General features: G+C 55.2%; 3 protein-coding genes across 7 annotated transcripts in view; 1 reads left to right on the plus strand and 2 right to left on the minus strand.

The window, feature by feature from the left end:
* The window catches only part of USP48 (ubiquitin specific peptidase 48), a 30,823-nt gene extending 23,815 nt beyond the window's left edge, over positions 1–7,008 (minus strand). For all 3 annotated transcript variants that reach the window (XR_008598401.1, XM_055001211.1, XM_055001212.1), the window contains exons 1-2: positions 6,782–7,008; positions 4,364–4,484 (exon numbers count right to left, since the gene is read on the minus strand). Coding sequence is in view for 2 of the 3 variants with exons in the window: in XM_055001211.1 (XP_054857186.1) it covers positions 4,364–4,484; positions 6,782–6,915 (255 nt within the window). In the remaining variant the exon portion in view is untranslated. The remainder of the gene's footprint in view (positions 1–4,363; positions 4,485–6,781) is intronic.
* A 1,954-nt stretch (positions 7,009–8,962) lies between these two features.
* On the plus strand, positions 8,963–12,577 carry LDLRAD2 (low density lipoprotein receptor class A domain containing 2). Its single transcript, XM_055001987.1, has 5 exons — positions 8,963–9,588; positions 10,339–10,809; positions 10,894–11,043; positions 11,386–11,520; positions 11,607–12,577. The coding sequence occupies exons 1-5, from the start codon at positions 9,405–9,407 to the stop codon at positions 11,828–11,830; spliced, it is 1,164 nt and encodes a 387-aa protein (XP_054857962.1). The 5' UTR covers positions 8,963–9,404; the 3' UTR covers positions 11,831–12,577.
* HSPG2 (heparan sulfate proteoglycan 2) overlaps positions 12,562–26,985 on the minus strand; it is a 92,872-nt gene continuing 78,448 nt past the window's right edge. For 2 of the 3 annotated variants that reach the window (XM_055001985.1, XM_055001986.1), the window contains 24 exons: positions 26,493–26,753; positions 25,651–25,825; positions 25,181–25,278; positions 24,096–24,362; positions 23,901–24,013; positions 23,502–23,649; positions 23,066–23,182; positions 22,101–22,185; positions 21,247–21,391; positions 20,649–20,748; positions 19,904–20,013; positions 19,660–19,768; positions 18,939–19,037; positions 18,631–18,852; positions 18,161–18,405; positions 17,774–17,945; positions 17,477–17,599; positions 17,287–17,343; positions 16,845–16,920; positions 16,547–16,625; positions 15,401–15,471; positions 15,219–15,302; positions 14,906–15,009; positions 12,562–14,536 (listed from right to left, as the gene is read on the minus strand). In XM_055001985.1, the coding sequence (XP_054857960.1) occupies positions 14,364–14,536; positions 14,906–15,009; positions 15,219–15,302; positions 15,401–15,471; positions 16,547–16,625; positions 16,845–16,920; positions 17,287–17,343; positions 17,477–17,599; positions 17,774–17,945; positions 18,161–18,405; positions 18,631–18,852; positions 18,939–19,037; positions 19,660–19,768; positions 19,904–20,013; positions 20,649–20,748; positions 21,247–21,391; positions 22,101–22,185; positions 23,066–23,182; positions 23,502–23,649; positions 23,901–24,013; positions 24,096–24,362; positions 25,181–25,278; positions 25,651–25,825; positions 26,493–26,753 (3,233 nt within the window). In that variant the 3' untranslated portion in view covers positions 12,562–14,363. Of the gene's footprint in view, positions 14,537–14,905; positions 15,010–15,218; positions 15,303–15,400; positions 15,472–16,546; positions 16,626–16,844; positions 16,921–17,286; positions 17,344–17,476; positions 17,600–17,773; positions 17,946–18,160; positions 18,406–18,630; positions 18,853–18,938; positions 19,038–19,659; positions 19,769–19,903; positions 20,014–20,648; positions 20,749–21,246; positions 21,392–22,100; positions 22,186–22,822; positions 22,841–23,065; positions 23,183–23,501; positions 23,650–23,900; positions 24,014–24,095; positions 24,363–25,180; positions 25,279–25,650; positions 25,826–26,492; positions 26,754–26,985 lie in introns of all 3 variants that reach the window. The other variant, XM_055001984.1, reaches the window with a different exon arrangement.

The raw sequence follows: 26,985 nt of genomic DNA on the forward strand, positions 1-26,985 counted from the left end.
ACAAAACGTATTTGGAACAGACATGCATTAGTAGAGCCTTCTATAAATTTTATGCTAAATTGTATAATAAGAAAGAGGTGAATAAAGAATCAATAGCGACATATTTGGAGAAAATGAAGCTCCCAGTAATCTCGGAAGCGTGGAGAGACAGACTGAACAACGAAGTAACGGATGAGGAAATAAAAATGGCAATACAATCAACAAATTTGGGAAAGGCGCCAGGGCCAGATGGACTTACAGCCAAATTTTATAAGACAATGGCCAATGAACTGGTACCATTCCTAAAAGAAGTGATCAATGGAGTATTAAAGGATCAACGGATTCCAGATACCTGGAAGGAAGCTAACATTTCATTGATCCCCAAAGAGGGTCAAGATCTGACTAATGTGAAAAATTACAGACCCATATCCTTACTTAATAATGACTATAAAATTTTTGCGAAGATATTGGCAGAGAGAGTGAAGGGATGGCTTTCGGAAGTTATTGAGGAGGAACAAGCAGGTTTTTTACCTGGTAGACAAATCAGAGACAATTTAAGGACAGTGATCAATGCTATTGAGTATTATGATAAGCGTTGTGACAAAGAGGTTGGTTTCTTCTTTGTTGATGCTGAAAAAGCGTTTGACAGTTTGAACTGGGACTTTATGTTTGCCACTATGGAAAAGCTACAAATGGGAGAAAGATTCATAAGAGCAGTTAAAGAAATCTACAGAGACCAGAATGCAGCAATTGTGGTGAATGATGAGACTACTAAGAAATTGACTATAAGTAAAGGAACAAGACAAGGTTGCCCGTTGTCTCCGCTGTTATTCATTTTGCTATTGGAGATACTGATGATACAAATACGACAAGATGAAGAAATCCGCGGAATAAAAATAAAGGACTTTTCTTATAAAGTTAGAGCATTTGCGGACGACATAATGTTAATTGTGGAAGATCCAATGGAGAATATGCCAAAAGTGATAGAGAAGATCAAGGAGTTCGGAGATTTGGCAGGGTTTTATATTAACAAAAAGAAGTCAAAGATACTATGTAAAAATATGACTAAGCAAAAACAACAACTGTTAATGGAAATAACGGACTGTGAAGTAACAACTAAGGTGAAATATTTGGGAGTTGAACTGACTGCAAAGAATATAGATCTATTCAAAAATAACTACGAAAAATTATGGACTCAGATTGAGCAAGATTTGATCAAATGGAATAGATTGAATTTGTCATGGTTGGGAAGGATTGCAGCAGTTAAGATGAACGTGTTACCAAGAGTAATGTTTTTGTTACAGACAATACCAATTATCCGAGACTCTAAGCAGTTTGAAAAATGGCAGAGGAAAATATCAGACTTTGTTTGGGCAGGCAAGAGGCCTCGAGTGAAAATGAAAGTTTTACAAGATGCAAAGGAAAGAGGCGGAATGCAACTGCCCAATCTAAGACTTTACTATGATGCAATCTGCCTAGTGTGGCTGAAAGACTGGATGACGCTGAAGAATAAGAAATTATTGGCCCTAGAGGGATATAAAAAAATATTTGGATGGCATGCATACCTATGGTACGATAAAGTGAAAGTGAACTCTATGTTCTTACATCAGTACATACGGAAAAGCCTATTTGCAACTTGGAAGAAGTACAGAGACTTTCTACAAGAAGGAACCCCCGTGTGGGTGGTTCCATATGAAGTAATAGATCCGAGAGCTGTCGATACTGAGCAACAGTGTTTAACATATAAGGAGATAACCCGAATAGAATCTTCCAAACTTAAAATAAAGACACAGGATGAGTTATCACCCAACTATGATTGGTTTCAGTATAGGCAGATCAGAGATCTCTACAACTCGGACTGTGCAAAGGGAGGCATAAGAACAGAGAATTCGGAACTAGAGCAGACACTTTTAAAAGAGGATAAGAAGGAAATTTCCAAGGTATACCAAGTACTGTTGAAATGGAATACTGAAGATGAAACAGTTAAAGTACAAATGGTGAAGTGGGCCATAAATTTTAACAAAGAAATAACAATGGAGGCATGGGAACACTTGTGGAAAAACACAATGAAGACTACAACGTGTACTAATATTAAAGAGAACATTTACAAAATGATCTATCGTTGGTACATGACACCAAAGAAGATTGCGCTAGGAAATTCGAACACTTCTAATAAATGCTGGAAATGTAAAAAACATGAGGGCTCTCTGTACCATATATGGTGGACGTGTGAGGTAGCTAGGCAGTACTGGGGAGAAATAATAAAAGTAATAAGTGAAATTCTACAATTTCAAATCAATAAGAACCCAGAACTCCTGCTACTGAATTTGGGAATGGAGAACATTCCAGCCCAATATAGAACATTGCTATTTTACATGACAGCAGCGGCCAGACTTTTGTATGCGCAAAAATGGAAAGTACAAGAAGTGCCAACTATTGAGGACTGGACTTACAAATTGCTGTATATGGCCGAAATGGACAAAATGACAAGAAAATTGAGAAATCTGGACCCAGGACAGTTCAACACAGACTGGGAGAAGCTGAAGCAATATGTGTTGAAGAAATGGGAGGTGGGAGGAGAACTGTGGCAGTTTGAGAACTATTGAAATATGACAAAATGTAGAGGGGGGTGACTTTACCGGAGGGTAGAGAGAGAAATGAAAATGTCTAAGCAGTTATCTTGTTAGACTGTTATATATAGAAAAATATATAGAATATGGATAGAAAATAACTAACTATAAGGACCGACTAATTAATATTGTTTCTGGTATAAATGTGTAACATGTTAAACTGAATAAGTCTACCTGAAGAAACATATGGATCAAATTGATTGATAACTTTTGACGATAGTTATATAGATGTATAATTAAAGAAAGAGGAAATTAATAATATAATTAAATATAACTAAAGTAGAATGAAGACAAGATATGTAGAAAAAGTAATATACAGAATATAAATTAAATTGGTTGACTTATATGAATGCAGGGATTATATGGTTTATATGGTATATGGTTTATAGAAATATTTGAAACCAGGAAATTATGAAATTATGGAAAAAGGGACAAATTGTTTGTCTAATGCGGAAGAAGGGACTTAAAGATAGGGTACAGAGTGTTAAAAATAGTTAAAGAATTAATGCTTAGATTAAAGGGAAAGTATATGTTTGTTAGATAGATGAATTTAAAATGAGTAAGGGAAAAGGGACAAAGGGTTGGAAAACTGTTGGAAGTCTACAAAAAAGGGGGGAAAGGGAGGGGGTTAGAAATTGGGAAACGGGAATTGATTGTAATGTGAAATCAAATGATTCTAATTCCAATAAAAATTTTATTAAAAAAAAAAACAATAAAAACATAGCAGCACGTTATACATTCACCTATCACCGTCTATAGAGCAGATTACAGCAATCATATAAGTACGTGAGATGACTTTGGGCGGGAGGGCACAAAATCTCACCCCCCCCACTAGGGGGGAGGGGCACCGCCCAGCATCACCCATATGCCTGGCGGAACAGCTCCGTCTTGCAGGCCCAGCGAAATGATAACAAGTCCTGCCGGGCCCTGGTCTCACAAGACACAGCGTTCCACCAGGTTGGGGCCAGGGCCAAAAACGCCCTGGCCCCGGTCGATGCCAGGTGGGCCTCCCTAGGGCCAGGGATCTTTAACAGATGTTTATCGCTCGAGTGAAGAGTCCTCTGGGGCTCATATGGGGAGAGGCGGTCCCGCAGGTACGACGGTCCCAGTCCACTTAGGGCTTTATAGGTTAGTACCAAAACCTTGAACCTGATTCGGTACTCCACCGGTAGCCAATGCAGCTGGCGCAGTACCGGTGTTATATGTTCCCATATTGGTGTTCTGGTAATAACTCGCGCCGCTGCATTCTGCACCAGTTGTAACCGCCGTATCAGGCTCAAGGGAAGCCCAGTGTAGAGTGCGTTACAGTAGTCCAGTCTAGAGGTGATCATTGCTTGGACCACTGTAGTCAAGTCGCGAGATGATAGATAGGGGGCAAGCTGCCTGGCCTGACGAAGATAGTAAAAAGAGGATCTGGCAACCGCCGAGACCTGATCCTCCATTGTCAAGGAGGAATCAAGAATCACCCCCAGGCACAAAATACTCAGATGTCACGAGTCCTTGCCTCCACACACAATTGCCACTTTGTAGCAGCCACTCAAAACGAACTGGAGATTGAAGCTTCCAGGAAACATCATATCCAAATAGGCACAAATAACAGCAATTCAGATCTTAGCAGAGTCAAGGCAATTTCAGTCTTCCCTATGCTAGATCTCACATGAAAACATCAAAACCAAGTTTAGGAAGCCTTTTAAGTAAGAGAAATCCACATGGACAGACTTTGGAGCTGATAAAGAAACTAGGAGCCCACATACCTTTTTTCTCCTCTCACAGTTTGGATCATCAATGTTGTGAAAGCTGTTCTCATCTATTTCGCCCAGCCAAACGTGCTCACCGATCCCCACCAAGCAGTTTGGGTTTCCTCTACAGTTTCTTCTGCAAAAGCAAGAGCAGCAGGTTCAATTCAACATTCCTGAGATCCCAATTCCCACCTCTGTGTCTACCCCATCATTGCCTCCAAGGTCACCTACTTACTAATGTCGTTTACGCAGCCCCTACCAAATAATTTTCATGACAGGCCACACAAAGCCTAGAGGCTACATCCATCTCATCAAAGTCTGCAACACCCACTGCTGTGCTTCCCTCCCCTCCCCTGTCAATTCCAGTATGGAAAACAGCTTCCTTGCATTTCCAACATCATCCCGCTGTCCACTAAACCACAGCTTCACTGAAAGGGGCTTGTCCTTCAGGAGGCTAAAGAGAAAGAGACAGCCAGCAGCTCAGGGGATTCCTATTCCAGATGCAACCATCCACACACCTCCCCCATTAGGTGAAAAGGAAGCCCAACTGAGACGGTAATCTCCTCCTCAGCTATGTGTTTGTTTACATGTCCTACACAAAATACTCTGTCTCACCCACACAATCTCCTTCCTCCTTACCCCAAACAGGAGAGTGCGACTGCACCTGGTCTCACGTGTCTTGTCACTCTACATTCTTCTTTCTTATTCCTTGTGCATATATAGAGGCATTTCTGCCGTGCATAAACTAAAATGAAGCCAGGCTGCTCTTCCCTTAAAGATACTGTCTCCCACCATGGCCAAATTTTAGATTGCAAATGTCTTTGGGGCAGGGACCCATGGAGCTATGCTAGTCAGAAGGATCTGTACAAATTCACAATGGACGAGAAGGGAGAGAGAATATGAAAGAGTTTAAGTGCACAGCGAACCTCGCCCTCCAGTGAGACCGAGAAACCAAACCCTGTTGTGAGGCTCTGCAGACAGGAGCAGCCCTTCACTCTCAGTGGTTATTGGACGGGGGGGGGGGGTAGTCAGCTGTGGGCATAGTTTGCACCTCCCCATTTATGTCCTTTTTGTATAAGAGAATGGTTGGTGACATTTGCTTCACGGGGAAAAGCAACAGACCTTGCATTATGGAACACGACTGCAGTGAAGGAAAGGCCTGCCTTCCATTTCAGGAGAAGACAGCCTGGCCTGGCCCTTGTTCGAGCCCCACAGCAAGCAAAGCTTCCCTCCCCACCCTCATACACACACTGCCGACAAAAAGAATTCTCATATGCTTTAACACCTCAATTTGTCACGGAAACTTAAACAGAAAACAATGGAGTTGGTTCCTTAAGATGACACTGACGTTCTCCAAAGCTGTCTGCTAGTCCTCCACTAAGCACTTCCACAATTCTGATGGCAACTTTACCACCAAACAATATTACTTAATTTAGGTAGTTAATTTATACAACATTCTGTTCAATAAAAACAAATACAATAACTCATAAAAGTCGAGGCATGAAGTACTATTTAGGTTTCCAGAACAGAGATGCTTTCAAATCATGCTGGAAGACTGCAGATAATACGCCTATCACAATGGGGGCAAGAGAAAAGAAAGAGTTGTGCGCTTTATTTTTTATTTATTTATTTACATCATTTATAGTCCACCTTTCTCACTGAGACTCAAGGTGGATTACACAGTGCAAGTCAGTATGGTCAATTTCATGGACATTCCAATAAAAAAATGAAATGGGTATATAAGTGGAAATTTGCAAAGATTTAAACCAACAGAAATACAATGCGCAGAGCTAAAGACGTGCTGAACAGAGCACTGACAGTTCTAAGGAGCTGAGAGGAGCTTCCCCTCTAGCCACATCCCAGAGAAAGCTCCCACAACAGGGCCTCCTCCACAGCCACTCCCAGGAAGCAGGCGGGCAGAGCTGGCCCTTTAAACACTGGGGATGTGAGGGAAGTACTCAGAAGTAAGTCCCACATTAAACGAGGCTTACTCCCACGAAAGTGTCTTTAGGATTTCACTCTGAGATTGCTGGGGCTCGCAGGGTCAGGAGCAATCCACAGAACCGGGCAAGTGGGGCCAACCAAGCCGCGCCCCCTTCACACTTCCCGGGCACGTTTGGTGTTTAAAGTGCTGCACGGCCACTCATGTCACGCTTTTCACAACAGCGCTGCCGAGCAGGCCAGTGTCGTCCCCACCCCTCTCCTATTGCAGGGAGAGGCAGCGGCCGTGGGGGGAAGGGGGCAACGTACAGGGTTGCCAGCTCCAGACTGGGAAATTCCTGGAGGTTAGGGGGGCGGAGTCCGGGATGGGTGGGGCTTGGCGAAGGGTATACTGCTACAGAGCCCACCCTCCCGGGGAACCGCTTTCCGTGGCCCGGGAGTCCGCCAGACCCCGCCTGGAGGTTGGCAACCACGGCAAGCAGGCCGCCTCACCTGCAGACGCCGCGCTGACAGGGCTCGAGGCCGACGCGGTAGGCCGCCTCAATGTGCTCCTGCGTCACGTCCTCGGGCGGCACCGTCTCGGTCCAGCGCCAGGCCGCCTTCTCCAGCTGCAGCCTCGGCGCCATCCCGGAAGAGGAAGCGGAGGGCTAGCGGGCCTGCGACCGGAGGGAGGCCGCGCCTGGCGGGAAGGAAGGCCGGAAGCGGCGCTGACGGGACTCTGGGCGCCGGCGTGTGACGTCACCCACCGACCGACCGCGCGCCGGAGTCTGACGAGTCCTGACGTCACGGGAGCAGAAAAGGGGGAGGGAGGGCAGGGCCGGGGGCGTGGCTGGGCTCGGCCGCCGCGCGGCATTGGCAATTTCCTACCAATCATGTGACGCCGCAGAGACCGAGCCGAGGCTTTGGGGGGGGGGAGCCTAAGGTTACGGAGGGGGGGCGGAAAGAAGCTTGCGCTAACGACGGCGCATGTGCAGTGGCGGAAAAGGCGTTGGAATTTAGTACGCCCGCGCAGTTAGGCTTTCATAACGGTCGTGGAACGTGAGGCGAGCGGTTGGGGGGCCGCGCGCCCCTTTACCCACAATGCCCCGCGGTGGCGAGCGGTTCCCTCCCTTTCCCTCAGCCTCACACTAATTTGTTAACGATTAATACAATTTTGAAAGAAAAAGAAACGAGTTTTCCCTTCCTTTAAAAGAATGTTTAAAAAGTGAGGGGTGGGGGCGTTTCGTCTTCAGGCTTCGGCGGGCGCTGAGGGGAAGGGAAGGGCGGAGGCCGCGGGGGGGGGAAGGGAGGGTGCCGGGACGAGGCCCGGGCGGAGGGGGCAGAGAGGAAGCCGCGGGGCCCTCGGGAGAGGCGGCGGGGGGCCTTCGCGGGAGCGAGCGCTTCTCCCCCGGGAAAGGCCCTCCCGGGCTCCCCCTTTGGGAACCGCCAGGCCCGACGCCGGAGCATTCAAAACGAGCCTTCTGGCTTCTTTCTGGTCCGCCCCCCCCCCCCGCGGTTGGCGGGGCGAAGCGGAGGGCGCAGCCCCCTGCCCGGCCCTCGCCCTTTGAAGGGGGGCGCTCGGCGCGGGTCCAAAACACCGTTCAGTTAGGAGCGGCCGGCGATTCTGGCAGCGGCACAGAGAGAGAGAGAGAGAGAGAGAGAGAGAGTCTCTCTCTCTCTCAGTGGGTTGGTTTGTCGCGGTGGTTTATGATGCCCTGGCCTCAGTGGCAGGTTCAAGAGACAGACAGGACACACCAAGCTTTAGTTCCAATGCTGTATTATACAATATTTACAGGTGGATAAATATACGAGACGTGCAGAGCTAGAGCCCCAAAAGCAAAAGACTCTTATTTTCTTATATAGTGTATGTTAGCCTATCATAGCCATAGTGCTGACTCACTGTGCCAGCCCAAATGTCCTTGGCATACAGAGGAAAAACTCATCACCTGGCTAAAGTCATGTGATAGCTAGCTGTCATCTTGCTACAGTTCTAGATGACTTTAATCTGTCACTGCTAGCTGCCTCACTATGCATGTTGGCTAGGAAGGCGGGCTAGAAATCGAATCAATCAATAAAACATAAATAAACCCGGGACCTGCGAGGAGCAGCTTGCCCAAGGCGGCGGCGGCTGCTGCTGCTGAACTCAGGGCAGGAGCGGGAGTCGAACCAGCCGAGTCCAATTCGCAGCCCGCCGAGCCACTTAACCATTATGCTACCGCATATCTAGCTAACGTTTTAGGGGTGCGACGGTGTGAGATTTTGTTCTTACTCAACTGGAGCTATTTGCCTAACTAAGAGCTGCTCTGTGCTTGGGAGAAAGGCGGCTTGTCCATCCCCCGTCGTTTTCCTTTTATCAGTCTATTGCCAGCGTTGCAGCCTCTGGAGCAGGTGTGGAGTGTGGCCTCAACTGATGCACTGTCCAGGTGGACGTGCGTGGTATGTGCCATCAAGTTGCTTCCAACTATGGCAACCACCCCTATGAATAAAAGACCCTCAAAATATCTACCATTAACAAGCTTGCTCAGATCCTGCAGACTGGAGGAAGTGGCTTCTTTGACTGAGTCCAGCCATCTCGTTTTAGGTCTCCCTCTTCTCCTACTGCCTTCTCCTTTTCCTGGCTGTATTGACTTTCTCAGAGAATCTTCTCGTGATGTGACCAAGTACGATAGCCTCAGTTTTGTCATTTTAGCTTCTGGGGAGAATTCAGGCTCGATTTGATCTAGTACCCACTTGTTTGTTTTTTTGGCTGCCCGTGGTACCTGCAGATTCCCGGGTGGAGGGTATTTCTTCACAGCATGTGACTGCTCAGAAAGCCCGCGTGGAATTGGCCTAGTGTGAGGCCGGACGACCCGCACTTCTTTCCTTGGCTGGTCTGATCTCTTAGACGGATCTTGTGTTGTTCCATCAACTGCTCTCCTTTCCATGGCAACGTAGCCACACAAACAGTCACAAAAGATAAAATGAAAAACAGGACAAAAGTTAAGCTGTAGGACTATTGTGCTCATGGGTTTGGGTTTTTTTTTAAATACCAGGATGGGAGCTTTTGCAATAATCTTGCCACCCTCTTCTTTTGTTCCCTTGCCAAGGCCTTGCAGGCATAATCTCCTGTTTGATTTGCTCGCTGGGAGCTGTGAGGATGTTTACTCCTGCTTCTTGCAGCTGTTGCCATTTCAGACAGTTCTGTTTCTTCTTTGGCGGCAGTTTGGGGCACAGCGCTCCCATACACACTGATGCAAAGATGAGGGGAGCTTTGCAGAGGTGGGCAAAATGCCTGCTTCTCTTGAACACAGCAACCGTTGCGGCCTCAGCCATGCAAACAGGTAGGCTGAAGTTCTTACAGGCTTCTTTCGTTTCCTTGTTGGGCTGCATGGGAATCCATGGCCCTTGGATCTACCCCCAACCCAAACTTGTTGAAGATGAAAGGTAGGGGCTGGAGGTGGGGGAAGCTGGCGTGGAAAGGCCTATAGGAGTCAGGGAGCGCATGTTCCCTGTGTGGCTTTCTGGTGTGGGGGGCCTGTGGCCTGGCTCAGCTTTCCTCTTGCGAGTTTTACAGGACAGTAGACGGGGCTGCCTGCTGCAGGAAAGCCACTAGGACAGATGTCTTGCTCAGACAGCCAGTAGCTGCTGGGCACAGAGCTGGGCCTCTTGCCCAGGAGGGAGAGAATGGTTGCCCATCTGTGACAGCAGCACTGTATTAACTGCCACTAAAAACTCCATTGGGGCGCTTAGGAGGACGGGAAACCTCCCAGCTAAAATCATGTTTAGTAGCTACAGATGCTGCTTTTCACTCGGGTGGGAGAGAGAGAAAAGGGTTCATTCCTGAGAAGAGAAAAATATTTTAATCACATTTGCTTGCATTTTAACTTGAAAACGGTGAGCATTTGAAATACGCAAGACATCCGAGGCGGATGCAAATAGGTCCCGCCATACTAGTCTTGTCCCTCCTTTTCCTCTGTGCCTGGATTGCGTTGGACGTGACGTGACAGGCCCAATTTGGCCTGATTTCCCAAGGCAGGTTAGTCCTGTTGGAGGCTTTGCTCCTGACGCACTTGGTCTTTCTTCCTCAACAGTGAGCTTGGTAGACTTTTGTGGCCAGACTCTCCAAGGGGACGGGATGGTGCTGACTTCCCACCGAGATTCCCGGCGTTACTACTTTGTGGTCACTGGCACTGACTGTGAGGTCACGCTGCAGGCTGCCTCCCCACAAGACAAAGTGCAGTTCCAGTTCCGCTTCTTCCTGGTGTACAGCCCGGGGCCTGTGCAATCCAGCACTCCACTCAGCACCCACAAAGAGCATCTCCTCCTTGGTCCGCCCAAGCCCAGAAGGGAGCAGGAGACCCTGGGCCTCTGTACTGCAGGTTCCTATGTGCAACTGTACGACGGCAAGGGCCACACCACCCGGCCCCTGGGGGCTCCACTTTGCGGGAAGAACATCCCCAGGCCCACTGTGTCTACCGGCAGCTTCCTGACCTTGCGGCTTGTGACCCGTGGCCAGCAACCCCGTGTGGACTTCGTGGGCGACTTCACCTCCCTCCGAACCGGTAAGCTGCAGGCAGCCCCACGTGCCAGAACTGGGCTCAGCTGTTGCTGGGCTGCCCCACTGCATTACCCCATTCTCATTGCAGGGCTCAATGCTTCAGCCTGCAGTGCAGAAATGTACTTTCCCTGTCGCAACGGCAAGTGCATCCCCCACAGCTTGGTGTGTGATAGCAGCAATGTTGATAACTGCGGCGATGGCACAGACCAAGGTGTCCAGCCCCCAGCTCAGTGCAAAGGTCAGTGTGTGGGGGGGGGGCGTGAGGCAGAGAAGCCGTTTCCGCCCCACCTTTCAATAGGAAGCATGGATACAAACAAGGGGCCGAGTGGCTTGTGCGGAGCTCTTACGTTGCCAGACTTTGGAGCTGCATCCCGCAAATTTCTCTTTTGGTGCCGAGGCGGGAGTTGGGTGGCACTGCAAAGGAGCAAGGCAGGTCTGGGGAAAGCCTTCTGTAGAGAGCATCTGCCTGATGCAGCCTTTTCTAAGGGGTGTTGGAGAAGGAAGAAAGGGGAGTTGGGCGTGCTCTCTGCTTTGTGGGTCTCCCTGAACATATCTTGACTCCCGCCCACCTTTCCCCCAGGCTCTCCCGCGCGTCCATCCCCCCTGCCTGCCAAGTCCTCTGCTGCAGTTGGTGCTCTGCCAAGTCAGGTCACCTGTGCAGGACCCAAGGAGAGCCCGCCGTCCCCTCCAGGCGATGCCGCCAGGGACCAAGCAGGTACACCTCTCCTGGGCAGCCTCCAGGGTGGGGAATGTGACTGACTCAGACGGGCGACACTCACTGGCATCGTTCATCCCCCGCAGACAAGCACGGGCCTCTCTTTGCCTCACTGGCTGCCATCGGAGGGGTCGCCCTGCTGTATTGGTGCTGCTGGAACCCAGGCTTCTTCCTGTGGAGGGTCAGTGCTTGCAGGTTCCTGCCTGGCTGCAACGCCATCTGTGCTGCTTGTCACCTTTGCGCTCAGAGCTGTGCCCGCCGGAAGCCCCCCCAAGTGACTCCAGGGGCCAGTGCTGGACCACCTGTGTGACATTGGCCCTTGAGGCAGAGACGCGATGGAGCTGAGCAGCCAGCCAGCTGCGGCATCTGCGATCGAGCTGCTCTCCAGCAATCCAAGAGGGCAGGAAAATGCCACGCCAGGCCCTGGCTCCCAGGCCTACTCCTCCCCTGCAAGAAACCTGAGGCAAGGAAGCAGCTTGCAGCATGGCAAAGTGCTTAGGGTGCTGGCCCAGAAGCAAATCCTACTCAAATGGAGCTTGCTCGGTGACTTTGGGCCGGTCGTGCCACCTCTCATGGTTGGTGTGAGGCTAGACTAGCGGGTAAGGGAGAACTGGATCTGCCTCGGATTCCCGAAGGAGGGGCAGGAGAGAAGTGTGATAGATAAAAGAAAAAGTGAGCCCCCCTCGCTGGAGAGGAAGTGGGTGGGGCTTCCTGCAAACGGAAGGGGCTCAGGGTGGTCTCCAGGCCCCATCAGCCTGCGGGCCGCAGAGTCCCACCTTGACGGCAGTCGCACGAGACACTCCCTGCGACCCCTCCTCTTCCCCACGAGTGGAAAGCTGGTCACCGGAGAAGCACGTGGCCGGCCGGGGAGCGTACTGCTTGCCCTCCTCCTCGCTGTGCCGTTGACCCCAGAGCTGGCAGCAACTGCTCCAGCCCGGCCTTTCTCCCCCGCCCTCCTCGTCTCCTGGGTTCACCACTTTCCCCAGGGCCAACTGGTGCAACAGTCTCTTAGCTGAGAGCTGTCCAACAGAAGCAACAGACTTTCGGGGTTCAGCACCATTTATTTAAGAAAAGGAACAAACGGGCAGCAAAGACAGGAATGCGTTCCAGAACCCCCTGAGCACGGCAGGGTCTCCCAGCCGTGTTCTGATCCGTGAAGCAGGCGGGCAAGGCAGAGGAGTCAGTGCTGGTTGGAGAGCCACGCCCAGTCCGACACGAGCCACAAGGAGAAGGGAACGTGGGAGCCGGAGCCAGGAGTAGTGCAGGGAGCCCCAAGTCTGACGGAGAGGCTCCCCCTTCTGTCTGCTTCTCATCACCGGTGCAGGTGAGAACTCAAGGCGTTTGAAGAGGGTCAGGTTGGTCATTTGGTCAAAGCCCAAGTTTTTCTCCAGTGCCGCCCCCCCCCCCCCCAGTTCTTGCAAGGTCTTGGGAGGGGGCTGGTGGTAGAAACCCGTTCTCATTTGCCAAGGGCACCCTTCTACCTCTTTATCACCACATACAGACCCCCCTCCCTAAAACCCTTGAGGGAAACTTCAGGCCTGGCTTTCATCCGGGAGGGCAGGCAGATGCCACCGGGGCTGGGGCCAGCTACTTGCAGCTCTCATCTAAGCAGGCAGCCCAACGCCCTGCTCCATCCTATCTGAGTCCTCCGAGGGAAAGGCGGAGGGGTCCAGCATGGGTCCAGCTGCCAGCCAGTATTTTGGGGGGGGGGGTTGCAGCAGGCTCAGAGAAGAGGGAGTCAGCCTCCCCTCATCTAAGCCCTCCAGAGCTGGGGGTCCGGTGGGGCTGGCTATTACTAGGGGGCTGCTCACTGCAAAGGAGCAGAGGAATCCACCCGAAGGCTCCATACGGAACAAGGCACTGAAGGGCTGTTGTGGCTGGGTGGAGAAAGGAAGGTGGAAGGCCCAGCTTTACCTCAAGGCCTTTGAACGCAGCACCCGTTGGACCCTCTCTGTGTCTGGAGTCCCTGGTGGTGCTCTCAGATCCAAGCACAGGGCAATGCCACACACAGTTCCTGACCGCCCCCCCTGCCCCCGGGGGGCATCGTACTGTGCTTGGCTCTTTGTGTCACTCTAGGCACAGCAAGGAAAGGAGAGCCAGAGTTGCCATCTCCCAAAACTGAGGTCATTTGGGGCACAGAAGGGACATGGTTACAAACAAGAAAGCTCAGGAACTGCCCCTCTCCCCACCACCAAGCAGAGCAGCTGCATGGGTTCGGGGCGGGCGGGGGGGAGGGCTAGCAGAAGTCACTCCGTTTCCCCACCGCTCTCATCAAGCCTGATGTGACCCGGAAAGGGTGGCAGGTGCTACTGAGAATGAGGAGCAGGGCTCTTCCCTTTCCTCGGCAGCATCAGAATCCCTTCTCTCTAGAGAACAGGGTAATCTTTGGTCATGACCTGCCTGGCCCAGCCCAGCAGTGGAAGTGGAGAAGCCGTGGGGCCCACCGACACCTCTTCCTCCCCTCGGCAAGAGGAGAGGCTGCACCAGTCCCCCCAGCGCGAGTCCTCCAAGCGTGCCTTCCTGATATCCCTAGAAACGTGCGGCGGCAGCTGCCCACGTCCTTTTCCATCAGCGTAGCCCTCCGGTCCTTGGTGTCCACTGCTGTGCCGTCTGTTTTTCCGTGGGAGGGCTGGGGGAGGGGGGGGGCATGACTGGTCCGTTGGTCTGTCTCTTACACAAACCCAAACCGAGTCCCCTCCCACTCACTTTTTGGTAGCAGCAAAGCACCCTTTCTGTTTCTTTAAAAAATTCATAATAATAAAATAATAATAATAATAATAGCTGTCTCTGGATTGGCCTGCTGACACGAAAACAGCCAGGAGTGCAGAAGAGGCCAGCCTGCTCTACGAAGGACATTCCTGGATGTTGAAGCCTGCCTCGGAGTGGTGCTGAAGGTCCACTGGCTGCTGAGGGTGCTGGCCCGGCCTCTCGTTGATCAGCACCACGTTCTTAATGCACCCTGTGAGTCCTGAGATGTGCTTCCCTGCAGTCAAGGTGTTGATATCAGGTGCTCCACCTGGGGGTGGGGGGGTGGGGGTGTAGGAGCAGAAAAGGAGGGGAGAAACCACCAGTCAGAAGAGCTTAAAGGGAACTGGCCGCCCCCTCCCCAGAATTAAGCAGCACGTCCCCAAAGGACACTGAAGGATTCAGGAGGAGGCACAGTGTGGCCTCCCCCTTGGGGCCATTACATTGAATTATCCTGGAGGCCTCCTGATGAAATGGCTTTCACAGCCCCCGGGGGGCCCTGAGTGTTCACATCTGGGCCATGCATGTCAGAAGTTGCTGCCACCATCACACCCACATCTGTGACGGCATTTAAGATCCCCAGAGCAAAAGCGCCCTGTTTAAACAGCTGGGCCAGATTCCTCGGGCCAGCAGGACTTACCTATATAGACTCGACCTTGAGTGTTCACCATGACGTTCCTGCCAGGGGACTCACCGGCCCCCATCTCCTCTCCGTCGACCTGAAGGAAGCCTCTCCTCCCTTCTCTGCAGGAGGGACGGAATTTCAGAAGGGCCCAATTTTGGTGAGGGAGAATAAGCAAGGGGGTGGGGAGGAGGAGGAGTCGGGAGCGGGTGGAGCTGCTCCCCAGACTTGCGCCGAGGCCTGCCTCCCCGCCTCGTTCCTCCACAGTGCTTGCTGTGCCTTTCTCTTGGGGCACGGGACAGCCAGACCCCGCCCCTGCCACTCTGCTCACCGAATGGCGGTCACCCTGTGCCACTCGCCATCATCGACGGGGTCTTCAGAGACGATGTGGGCTTCCCCACTCCCGAGCTGAAAGCTACAGAAAGGAGACGTGTGTCGTCAGGCTCCCAACGGTTCCTGGGTCGGGGGCCGGAGGAGAACGTGGCCCCTTGGGGGGCGGGGGGCCTCACTCACCTGAATACCAGGTGTCCATCTTTCAGTCCGAGGCTAATGAAGTCCTTTGCCTTCCCGCTTTCCCCTTCTTCCTACAACAGAGACCACACTATGCTGTGACGGGTTCCCCAGCCATTTCCCCCAGATCTTTGCCCGAGAGGACAGCGTTGCCAGGGCGTTGTGGGTGGGGAGCAGCCCAGGGACTCTTAGTAGGGAGCCCGCTTGGGAAGCCTGGGACTAGACGGCTGCTCTTCCAACAGTCTTAGTTCTGTCTGGGCACACCAGCTCATGGATCACCCATTCACCGAAGTGAAAGCACACCTGCGCAACAGCAGGGCCCGTCCAGCCCAGGGGCAACGAGTCCTTCCAGGCCTTAACGCAGAAAGGCTAGACCAACACGCCACTCCCCCCGCCCATGCGCCTGAACATTCTCTTCACAGCAAATACCTCATTAGCAACATGCGCCTCAAGACCTGTCTCCCTGGTTGCCTGGAGGGGGGGGGGGGGGAGAGAGAAACAGACAGACCTAGCCAGTGCCATGCAGGGGAAGTGCAACTGTTGGCCAAGTCACATGCTTAGCAGCCAGAGCGCAACCTGGCTGGGATAGGAGAAGCAGCATTGCCCCCACAGGTGCTTGCCTGCAGACGTGCGCCATGCAAAGCCCAGTGGTGCAGAAGCAGGCTGCGGGCCACTCCGGCGAAGGCAGGTGCAAGCAATGGGAGGGACCCCCTCCTCCTCTGCAGCAAGCCACACGCGGCCATGCCAAAGGCGGGCACTTCCCTTTTCTTGAAACCTGGCCGTCCTACACAGCGGGGGCTCCCTTGCTGGTAAGGCAAATCCTGCCTTCTCCTGTTCCCTGCACCCCACAGCAGCTGCCTGCACAGCTGGAGCAGAGGTTCCCCTCAGTCCAGCTGCCGCCACCAAGATGGCACTGCTTGTGTGGGGGAGAGGCTCGGCACAAGCCACCCTGCCGTGGCAGCTACAGCCCCGAGGGCTTGCCCAGGCCTGCTGGCTCTTTCATCCTCCGGCCTGGTTACTCCAGAACCCACCCACCCCAGGCTGATTCACCAGCCCCAACAGCTCTTGGCCCCTCCTTGCTGTAGGCCCCCCCCCCGCCCCCGGCTCTGCCTTAGGGACTCCCTGGGCAAGCCTCATTGCCTCACTCACCACGCCCTGCCAGAGCAGCAGCCCGCTTGGAGAGGTGGTGCGCACTTCCATCTCTATTGTCTCTGGGGAGTCGGGGAGGCTGAAAGAGAGGAGGATCCAGGGGTGGGGGCTCCCCTCAAGCCCTCTTGCCCCTCTAGATCAGCACAGGGCAACAGCTGTGCTGCCTCCCCTTCCACCCTGCAGAACATCTGCCACGGCCCTCCCCTCCCGGTGTGGCTGACCAGCCCCCCCCCCCCCCCGTGCCCTCCATGTGCCTCAGGGCGAGTCTCGCGGCAGAGGTGAAGGCCCCCCCTCTCACCTCCTGGGGAAAGCATGCCGCGGAAGTGCCACGTAGCTGCTGTCATGGAAGTAGGCACTATACTGTCCCGGGGCATCTGGGGGAGGAAATACCATTGCTGTTCCATGTTTAAATCTACAAAATGTTGCCAGCCCACAGCAGCCCAAGGGAACAGCACAAAGGAAGTCTTTGGGTTGGGGTGTGTGTGTGTGTGTGTGTTTGTAAGCCAACCTTTGAGGACAGCACGTGACACAGGAAGGCCACTGTGTGTGTGTGTGTGTGTGTGTGTGAGTGTGTGTGTGTGTGAGAATGTTGCCTTGCCCCGTCAACCTGCAACATGCCCAGCACCTCCAGTCCCCAGAGGCACTCTTGTGCCTCCCTGCAAGGCAATCGGTACTGCAGCAGCAGGCCCACGCCCCCCCCCCCAGAACAAGCTGGGCAGGCCCAGGGCTCCTCAGCATACCGTTTCCCCCGCTGCCTTCCAGTGTCCACTCGACGTTCAGCTGGTGCTGTGTTGCATCTGCAAGCCAAGAGATGGGCAGAGGAGTTATGCAGGGAACCCCATGAGAGGCACAGGGTGGCAAAGAGACTCTCGGAGTGTTTGCCCCAAGAGGCTGCATCCCTGCACCAGCCAGCCTGGCCCTCAGACTCACCGTGTTCACAGTATAAACCCAGGAAGCCTGGGGGGCACACACAAGTGGTATCCTTGCACGTGCCCCCATTCAGACAGGGATGCTGCAGCCGGCAGTGGACTTCAGGCTCCTCACAGCGCTCCCCTGCGGAAAGAGGGCCACACAAATCCACTGCTGTAAAGAGGCACCACGAGGCATGCGGGCTTGCAGTGAGCTTCCACAAGCAAAACACAGAAGCGAGCGTGAGGAGACACTCGTGCACAGCCGTGGGGAGTTTGTTCTCTCTCTCACACACACAGCTTGCTCTCTCCAGCTCACCTTTGTAGCCGTCCTGGCACACGCACTGGAATTCATACTCGCCAGTGGGCAGGCACTTGCCCCCATGCTGGCACGGTCTGCGATCGCAGGGGGAGCTGTCAAAGCACCGGGAAATGCCGCGGCTCTCGAGGAAGCTGTAGGAGATGTCCACTTTCTTTCCATTGATTGAAACCTGCAAGGAGGAGAACTTGGCTCAACTGGGGCTGTCAGGTTAGTTGTGACAGCTGATTCCTTCTCACTGCAGCAGATGGTCTCAAAGCTGCCTGCCATGGCAGGAACTGGCCCTCTTGATCCAAGCCAAAACACGCCCCCACCCAGGAGTCCAGGCCCACAGCCGTTCCAGGCCCACCCAGCGCTCTTCTCCTGCCACGCTGCATTGAGGCTTACCTCCCCGATGCAGCCATAGAAATGGCTGCTGATGTTGGCAGCTGTTGGCAGCTGGCTGGCATCATCCACACCTCCCAGGTACAAAGGTGTGCGCAGGTTCAGGCCCAGGCTTTTGCCGGGCGAGGACCTCTTCACAGGCCTCTCGTCATCTAGCTGCAGGGAACCGTCCTTGTTCAGGCGTTCTGCCGTGATCTTGTGCCACTGGCCCAGCCCCAGGGGCTCCCTGCTCCGAAGAATGGCTGTGCCTGGAAGAGGAAGGGGTTGAGGGTTGGAGCAGGCGCACAGGGCAGCTGTGCTTCCTCATGTTCACACTGGAAGGGGCTCCTTTGAAAAATGACCCCCCCCCCACAGGGAGACCTCCGAGATCCTCGTATGGCAGGCAAAAGGCACCGCTGCCGCCAGGCATTCCTGTACGGGGAGCAAACGTCTGCCTCCTGCTGCAGCTCTTCAGGGAGGGGTGCGCCCTTTACCTGATCCCAGCTCATAGCGGAACTCCACGTGCCCGTGGGCCATGCCGAGTGAGACGAAGTCAGCCAGTGGGGCACCTTCACCCCTGCTGAAGAGGATGAGGCCATCGGGGGAGAGGGGTTTGATCTCGATGTCCACGCGCAGTTCATAGTGGATGTTGGTGAGGGGGGGATAGGAGATAAAGGCATCCCCCCCGTGGAAGTAAGGCGTGGTCACTGTGACACCTGTGGCACGGAGGAGAGGGTGGGGATCAGCCGAGCCTCTGCACTGCCATTCCTCCCACTGAGCCCGGCCCCCTGCCCACGCTCACCTGCCATGCACTTCTCTCCGTGTCTGCCCAGGAGGCACCGGCAACTGTAGCCTTGCCCGTTGGCCTGGTTAATACAGGTGGCGTCAGGACCGCAGGCTTCTGTCAGGGGACAGAGAGAGAGAGAGAGAGAGAGAGAGTCACGCAGCGCACAGTCACGGCATGAGGGCACTGGGGGGCTTTCGTGCTGTGTCATGGGCCTCTGAGGGGCTTGGCACTCATCCAGCCTTCATTTGGGCACCCTAGTTGGGAAAGGCGGGCTGAGGGGAGCTGCCTTCTGCTGAGTGCCTCGCACATCCTGCCTTGCCTGCTCCAATCAGAAGAGAGGGGCATTTCTCAGCTGTGCTACACACGCAACTTTAACTGCGGGCATCAGGGGGTTTTGCATGCAGACCAGGGACTCTCCTGCTATCTGTGGCCCTGAGTTTTTACAGCCCAGGTCGAGCTTTTGGCTCAGAGTCAGTAGCTTTAAGCCTAGCCACAGGCCTTTTCAAGGCAGCTCCTTCCCCCTCCTCCCATATCAGTAGTGGCTCTCCTTGCAGAAGCCACGTGCGTGAAAACCAAGCGCTCTCCGCTCCCCTGACTCTGTAGGGCACACAATCCAGCCCCAAGGACTGCCCCGAGTGACAGGCGCTCTGACCTCAGCTGCGCATGATGCTCCATAGCTGGAGTGAAGCAGAGAAGGAAGATGCCAGCACAGGCAGTGGGGGTGCCAGCACCTTACCTGGATGGCAGCGCAGGGCCTGGGAGTGTTCGCAGTTGCTCCCGGCAAATCCCTGTGGACACTCGCACACGTAACTACTGCTCTCCGAGTCCCTGCAGACGCCTCCATTCTGGCCAAGAGAGGGAAAGGCATGCAGGGGGTTAAGGTCACCCACCCGCTTGGAACACCATGCCTCCAAGGCCCTGCAACCTCTGCCTGCCACGAGGTGCCCCAGGAGGCAAGCAGCGCTGTCACCTAGCTCTACCTGGCATGGCTGGTCCTGGCACGTGGGACAATTTGACACCCCATGGGCTGGCAAGTCAAAGTCTCTGAAGATCACCTCCTTCCCTTGGATGAGCAGCTGTCGGACGCATCCTGAGAGAGAGAGAGAGAGAGAGAGCAAGGGGGAGTCAGGGCAAGCAATGCTGGTGAGCTCAGCGTGTATGTGGGAGAAGGGTGGGGCCAGCAAAGGAGGGTGGGGCCAACTGGCAGAGCCTCCGCCTGGGGCAGGCCTGGGAATAACTGCAATGATACGTAGCATCTGCAGGACCCCTTGAGACGTTCATTGCACCTCCCTATGAGCATCTTGCAGAGAAGGCCTTACGGAAGATGGCTGGGTGAGGCTGAGAGTGAGTGTCTCCCAGAGGCCACGGCAGAGGTGAGAGGTGCCTCAGGAACCTTCCTTGTCCCTTGGCCCCTGTGATGTGCTGTGGCACCCTCGGCAGACACAGGCTCTATGCGCAAGCAGGACCATGCAGCACAAGAGCTGGGGGGACCTCTTGTCTTTTCATAATGAAAGATGAGAAGGGGGAAACTGGCCTGTCCCATCTCCACTGAAGGTCTCACAAAAGGCACAGGGACACTTACGCCATTTGCGGGGTGGGGTGGGGTGGGGTGGGGTGGGGAGGCCTCCTTTCTTTAGGACCAGCCTCCAAGCAGATGCCTCCAAGCCAGGCTCCCTCGGCCATGCCACAAACCACAAACCACAAACCAAACCATGTTCCTCTTACCAATGAAGCCGCTGCTCAGGCCCGTCTTGGAGACAGCGGCATAGTTGGGATATCCGCCCAGGTACAGCCCCTCGTTCAGGTCCAGGCCTTGGAATTTGCCCTGGGAGAGAGACAGAAGGGAGTCGTGTGCACCCAGCAGAGGTGGCTGCCCAGGGGTCTGTGCTGATGGGCCATGAGGCTCCATGTCGGCGGAAGGACCTTTCCTGCTCTTGAAAGTCACAGCTTCCCCTTCGGCACCTAACTCCAGCCGGCCGGCTGCAGGAACCTCGGCCCAGAGACGCCGACTACGGGAGAGCGTGCTGGGCCTGAGAGCCCCCGTCTTGTGGGGGATGGTTGATGGCGGCTTTCAAAGGGAGATGCCAGTCGGTCTCCCACCCCTCTCGAGAGCAGGAGGGGGAAAGTCCACGGAACAACCCCACAAACAAAGTCCATTTCCTGGGGAGAAGATCTGTGATGTGTCCTTGCTCCACACACGCAGCAGGGCCTGCAGGGATATCCGGCCCCGAGAACCCCCGTGCTTCTTCCAGCAATGCGGAAGGCCCAGGGAGCCTCCCCCGACTGAGCCTGGAGGCCTGCAGGTGATGCTGGAGTAGCTCACCTGAGAAGTGCCATTCACAGGCGGGTGATGGTCCAGCACCAGCGAGCCCTGGGTGAGATTGCGGTATAGTCGGACCGTGTGGAACTCGCCCAGTTTGATGATCGAAGGGTGCCGAATGGTGGCCATGCCAGAGCCGGCATCAAACCTGTAATTTCAGACAGCTACAAGGGCAAGGCACCAACAACTGCCTCCCCGTTCCCTAAAAGCCCTAGTGGGCTTGTAAGGCACCATCCCCAGCAAAAGATGATTGTGCACTTAAGTTGCACAAGCCATAACTTTGACTCATGGGCAGCAAAGAACCGGGTTACGAAAGATTGCCAGATGCCATGGGGAGCTTCAAGGCAGGGGAATGGCTGCCTTCATCCCAGAGATGCATGCTATGGACTGGGGTGACGCCAAGCTGCAGCCATCCAAAGAGTCTGATGCAGTCTATGAGCCAGGCGGGCACCAACTGCACAAGCCCTTCACAGCGGGGGAGCGGCCCACTCGCTCACTGGCACCTGACACCACCCCCCGCCCCCCGTGGAATAGATGCCAGGCTCCAGAGGGATTGCTTTCACCAGGCTAGAGGTCAACGCTGTGCATGAAGCCAGTGGCAGGGCCTGTGCCCGTTGCGCTTCTGCATGGCACGGTATCTCTCCTAGGGTTACCAACCTCCAGGCAGCGCCTGGACTTCTCCTGCAATTACAGCTGATCTCCAGACTGCATAGATCAGTTCCCCAGGAAGAAATGGCAACGTGGGAGGGTGGGCTCTGCATGCTGACCCCCCACCCGTCCCCAAACTCTGCCTTCCCGAGGCACAGCCCTCAGATCCCCAGGACTTCCCCAAGCTGGAGGAGGGAAGCCGAACCCACCTGAGCTCCGGACGGCCCCCCACCAGGCCAAAGGAAACAAAGTCGGTGCCTGTGTTTTTCTTCTGACCGTTGTACACCAGCATCCCTGAAAAGGCACGGAAAAGAGGTGAGGCGTCTCCTTGGTCTGTGCCAACTCTCAGCTGGGGCACCAGGGATTCTATGGCTAAGCTACTCCAAAGCAACCAAGGTCTGAGAAGAGATACGCAGCTACAGGATCAGCTCCATGCAGGAATCGGGGCCCAGAGGGAGGACGCCTCACGGACGACGACTGCTCTGTGGCCATCGTCCAAGCAGGGCGTGTGCCAGCTGTGGGACATGGCTCAGCGACCTCACGCACCATCCCTACTGAGCATGAGTGCATTTTCTTGCTGCAATGCAGCTCATGCCCCTCCCCACGGGCAGATGGGGTAGCACCATAGTGCACCCAGTCCGGCCAAGGCAGAGGGGAAACGGCATGCCTCGGACTAGAAGCTGCCAACAGGGAGGTTAGGCCTGGCCAAAGGTCAACTACTAAGAGTTAGGCAATCCGGGGAGGGGGGGAGCTTTGGCTGGGCCTGCTGCAGGTCCCCCCAATACTTGGTTAGTTTGCAAAGGACTGCATGTGGTGCAGGACACACTTGATTCACACGCAAACGCACACGGCTGCACTGCTGAAAGGGTTAAGAGAGGCACCTCAGGCTGGCTAGAAAGGAAGCTGCAGCCAGCCCAGCAGAGCAACTTACCTGAGTAAAGCATAAGAGCTGGATGGGTGGGGAGGGATAGGGGAGACCCCCGGAGGGGAAGGAGGAGGGACGAGAGAGGCAGGAGAGAAAGAGGTCGAGGGGAGTAAGAGGGAAGACAGAGTGTTGAGTGAGAGATGCCCAAAGGGAGCCCGCAAGGAAAGGCAGGTTACAGAATCGGAGCCCTCTGGGCCAGGGGGAAACCTGGAGCACCTCCCCTCTCAGCCGCCCAGCACCGATTCTTACCATCAGGAGTGTCTGGCCGGAAGGTGATCTCAATGGTGAAGGTCTTATAGGCGTCTTTCATGGTTGGCAAGGCAAGGTAGGACTGAGGATTCTGGGTAAAATATGGTACTACCCGCTCTGCAATCAAAGCAAGGGGACTGAGGGAGGGATCGGCTGCCAGGGCCCCTGGCCCTACAGCCCCGTGGTGAGGCCAGGCAGATCCCCCCCCCCCGTCCTGGCTCTAGAGAGCTCTGCCACAGCACCAGGCGCAGTGTGGCTCCATCCCAGAAGCCGGCCGGGATTCGTCCTGTGGCAGGAAGGAACACGGGGGCTGGGAGAGAGGACGGGTCCGGCTGCCGATAAGCAGCCCCTGCTCGCCTGCCTGCTCCTGGCTGCTTCCCAGTGGAACAAAGAGGAGGCTGGTTCGGGGGTCCACATGCAGGACCAGGGCCCTCACCTCGCACTTTAAGCATGGAGAACGCTGTCACTTTCCCCTGGCGGTTGGAGGCTGTGCAGACATAGACGCCAGTGTCCGCTGGGCGGGCTGCTGGGATCGTCAGGACATTCCCCTCCAACCGGACATCCTCGGGGAGGTCTCCTTCTAGCTGGAATACAGCAGGGCCACAGGGGCCTCCTCAGCCAGCAGCCGGCAATCCTCCCTTCAGCCCTGCAAGCTGACTGCTTTGTTGCCCATGGAAGCCTCCTGATATCCTGCAGCAAACCCCGTTCCTCGGCCACCCAGGAGGCTGTGCTAGCCGCCGCTCTTCCCTCACAACCGCCCCTGAACCCAGGAGTGTCTCCGTCCCATCCCAGCCTGCCCTCCTGGAGGCTGGCGCCACGAGAGCTCCAGAGCTACCTTGGTCCACGAGATGTCAGGGACCGGGAAGCCAGAGGCTAGGCAGGGGAAGACCACCATGGACCCAGCCGAGACCTCCTTCACCTCTGGCTGGGCTGCTATCTGGGGGACAGCTGCAGCGGAAAGAAACACCGGCTCATGAGTGGAGGGAGCGTCCGCTGCGGGGACGGCTGGGCACGGCTGGTCTGCACTTACACTGGACACGCAGGATGACATGGGACTGGACCGTGCCAACATCGTTGGTGGCGGTGCAGCGATACTGCCCGGCGTCTGCCTGCTCCACCTGCTCAATCTTCACCATGCCTCCATTCACCAGCACCTCTGGCCGCATCCGCCCGCCCACCTTGCTCCAGGTGACACGCGGTTTGGGGTCCCCAAAGGCCAGGCACTCGAACTCCACCGCATTGCCCACCAGCACCGTCTGCACCGATGTTCGGATATTGATCATCACTTTGGGTAATGCTGAGAACGGAAGGCGAAGCAGGGGGTTATTGGGGGGGGGGGCAAAGGCTTGGTTTTTGTTCTGCACCCCATGGGTACAGCTGTGGTGGCTGATGGAGTGTGGAAGGCACCCCCCTGGGAAGAGACCATCGACCGGGCTTGGCTGTTGTTCTTGGGGCGACTTCCAGTCACGGCTGAGCAGGTGGGGTCCAAAATTAGTCCTGCGGACTGCTATTTCAGCAGCAATTCTGCTTTCATGGGGCTGTGGTTTTAGGGCATGTGAAGAAATGTCCTCCACTCTAGAAATCACATGGATATTTCAAAAGCTGGGGTGGCACTCTGTCTATGAACTGGAGCCCAGCTGCAATCCGCAGTTGTCAAAGAAGAAAGGTGCCAGGAGAGGAGTCCCTAAGCCTCAAGCACAGGGCACGGCTGAGTTATGCAGACGAATGCGGCCTGAGCAGAACCAAAGGACTGGCCGTAACACCGTGCTTGAATGAGGTGGACCAAGCTGGCTGGCTGAGAGCCAAGCCACGAGTGGCGCCTGGCACAGGCTGGACACTGGTCGGCTTCCCTCAAGTTCTGATGGGAAATGTAGGCACGTCCTGGTCTTGCAGCTTGGCTCTCCATTACAGCTGCAAGACCGAGACGTGCCTACATTTCCCATCAGAACTTGAGGGAAGCCGACCAGGGTCCAGCCTGTGCCAGGCGCCACTCGTCGCTTGGCTCTCCTAATGAATCCGAGGAGGGCCCAGGGAAGGCCGGGAGGTTCCAGCCAGGCCTGCCTGCTCGGCCGCCCAGGTCTCCCCGCCTCCTCCGCCTTGCCCAGCCCCACTTACCCTGGACGATCAGCCTGGCCCTGCCCTCAGCCTGGCCGGAGGGGCTGCTCACCCGGCAGACGTACACACCTTGGCACCCCCGGTCCAGCTTCTCAATCCTGCAGCCGAGCAACAAAGGCTTGGTGGGCCCTCAGAGCCTCCCCTCCGCCACCCATCTTTGCCAAGCCGACTGTGCCCAGCCCTCTTTCGACTAGCAGGCGCCCCTCCCTCTGGCACCCTCCCCCCTGCCAAGCCGCACAGGAGGAATCCTCGTGGCTCTCTCATCTTTGGACACGTATGACGTGTGCGCCCCAAGAGTTTCCGTGGCGCAGGGCAGGAGGCCCCTGCTAGCCACACGTCACCCCGGGGCATCCTTCGCTCCCCCCCCCCCTCGCTGTGGCTGCTGCCTGGTTCTCACTCTCATTTCCCTCCTCCAGCCTTCCCAGCACAGCAGAGCCCCTGATGTGGGATCCCCACAGGCCCCTTCTTACCGAAGCACCCCGTTTCTGATGCTGTGGTTGGGGGGCAGCTCTCCATCCTCTTTAGACCACTCCGTCTGCACCTGGGGGTCTCCAGCAGCTGAGCACGTGAACTCAGCCACGCCTCCCACAGCCTTTGTGTCACTCTGTGGGCTGATCTGGACAGAGGGGGGTCCCCGACCCGTGCCTATACAAGGAGGGCGACAGCGTGAGCCCCGTCGGTCTTTATCGTCTGCCAGAGAAGCCCTGCTCCGTCTTCCTGGCCCGTGGAAAGTAACATCCAGCAGGGCCCCCTCTGGGCTGGCCCCTCAGCTCCGGAATCGGCTTTCCTGGCAGTCTCTACAGGCCACCTTAAGATTCATCTGTCTTTTACATTCTTTTCATTTCTGAACCATTGTCTTACATTCTAATCGATCCAGTTTTTAAAATTTTTAACTTCTTACATTGTGAATCACCCTGAGGCTTCTCACCGGATTTATTAAACGATAAAAAAGAGGGAAAATAGGGACTGAGCAGACACGCCTGCCCCACATGAGAGGCAAAAGATGAGCCGACCCCCATGGGATCTTCCCCTGGAGTATTCACCACCAGCCGGCTCTCCAGTGCCCACAGCAGCTTCGGGAGCCCAGCGCTGCCTCTTCTGGCTGGCCCCAGCGGCCCCCCCTTCCTCCTCGCAGCACCTGAGACTCTCCCTCGTTTCACCTTGACAATAACCTTGGGAGGAGGGCCCGAGAGCTTCGTGAAGCTGGGTCTCTCGGACTCAAAGAGCGTCCGGCGTTCTCACCACTAGCCCCCCCCCCGACTCACGAGGGGCACATCCCCTCCCCCTTCCCTCTGCCTTCAGCTCCACTCACCTCGCACCCGGACCTGGGCCAGGGCCTCTGCAGAGCCCACCCGATTGCTGACGAGGCAACGGTAGGTGCCGGAGTCCTGGGGCGTGGCAGGACTGATGTGCAGAACTGCCTCGCGCACCACAGCATGGCCAGGGAGGCTGCCGTCGACCTTGGACCATTCGTAGCGCAGAGGCGGGGTGCCATGGGCGAGGCACTGGAGCTGCACCACTTCGCCTGCCCGTACTGATGCCACATCTGGAAGGCTGGTGGCATACGGTGGTGCTGGGGACGGACAGAAGAGGGGTCAGCAAGGGCGGGGCGCCCTCGCGGCTCCTCTGCAGCTCCAGCCAGGCCCAAAAACATCCTAAGGGGGAGGGGAGGCCGAGGTGGCCAGGTCTGGGAGGGAGCGCCCCAGCCCCAGTCCCTGCCAGCAGCTCCTCAGGACCGCGAGGGCAGGGAAAGGCCTTTCTCTTCTGGAAATGCAGGAGCACCGCGGTCCGCTGGAGGAGGCCAG

This window comes from Eublepharis macularius, chromosome 17 (assembly GCF_028583425.1).
Source record: "Eublepharis macularius isolate TG4126 chromosome 17, MPM_Emac_v1.0, whole genome shotgun sequence".
NCBI classification, from domain to species: Eukaryota; Metazoa; Chordata; class Lepidosauria; order Squamata; family Eublepharidae; genus Eublepharis; species Eublepharis macularius.

Coding starts and splice junctions, on each gene's coding strand:
- LDLRAD2 (XM_055001987.1), top strand. CDS start 9,405: ATGTTTACTCCTGCTTCTTGCAGCTGTTGCCATTTCAGACAGTTCTGT. Junction 9,589..10,338: donor GGCCTCAGCCATGCAAACAG/GTAGGCTGAAGT, acceptor CTTCCTCAACAG/TGAGCTTGGTAGACTTTTGT. Junction 11,521..11,606: donor TGCCGCCAGGGACCAAGCAG/GTACACCTCTCC, acceptor CATCCCCCGCAG/ACAAGCACGGGCCTCTCTTT.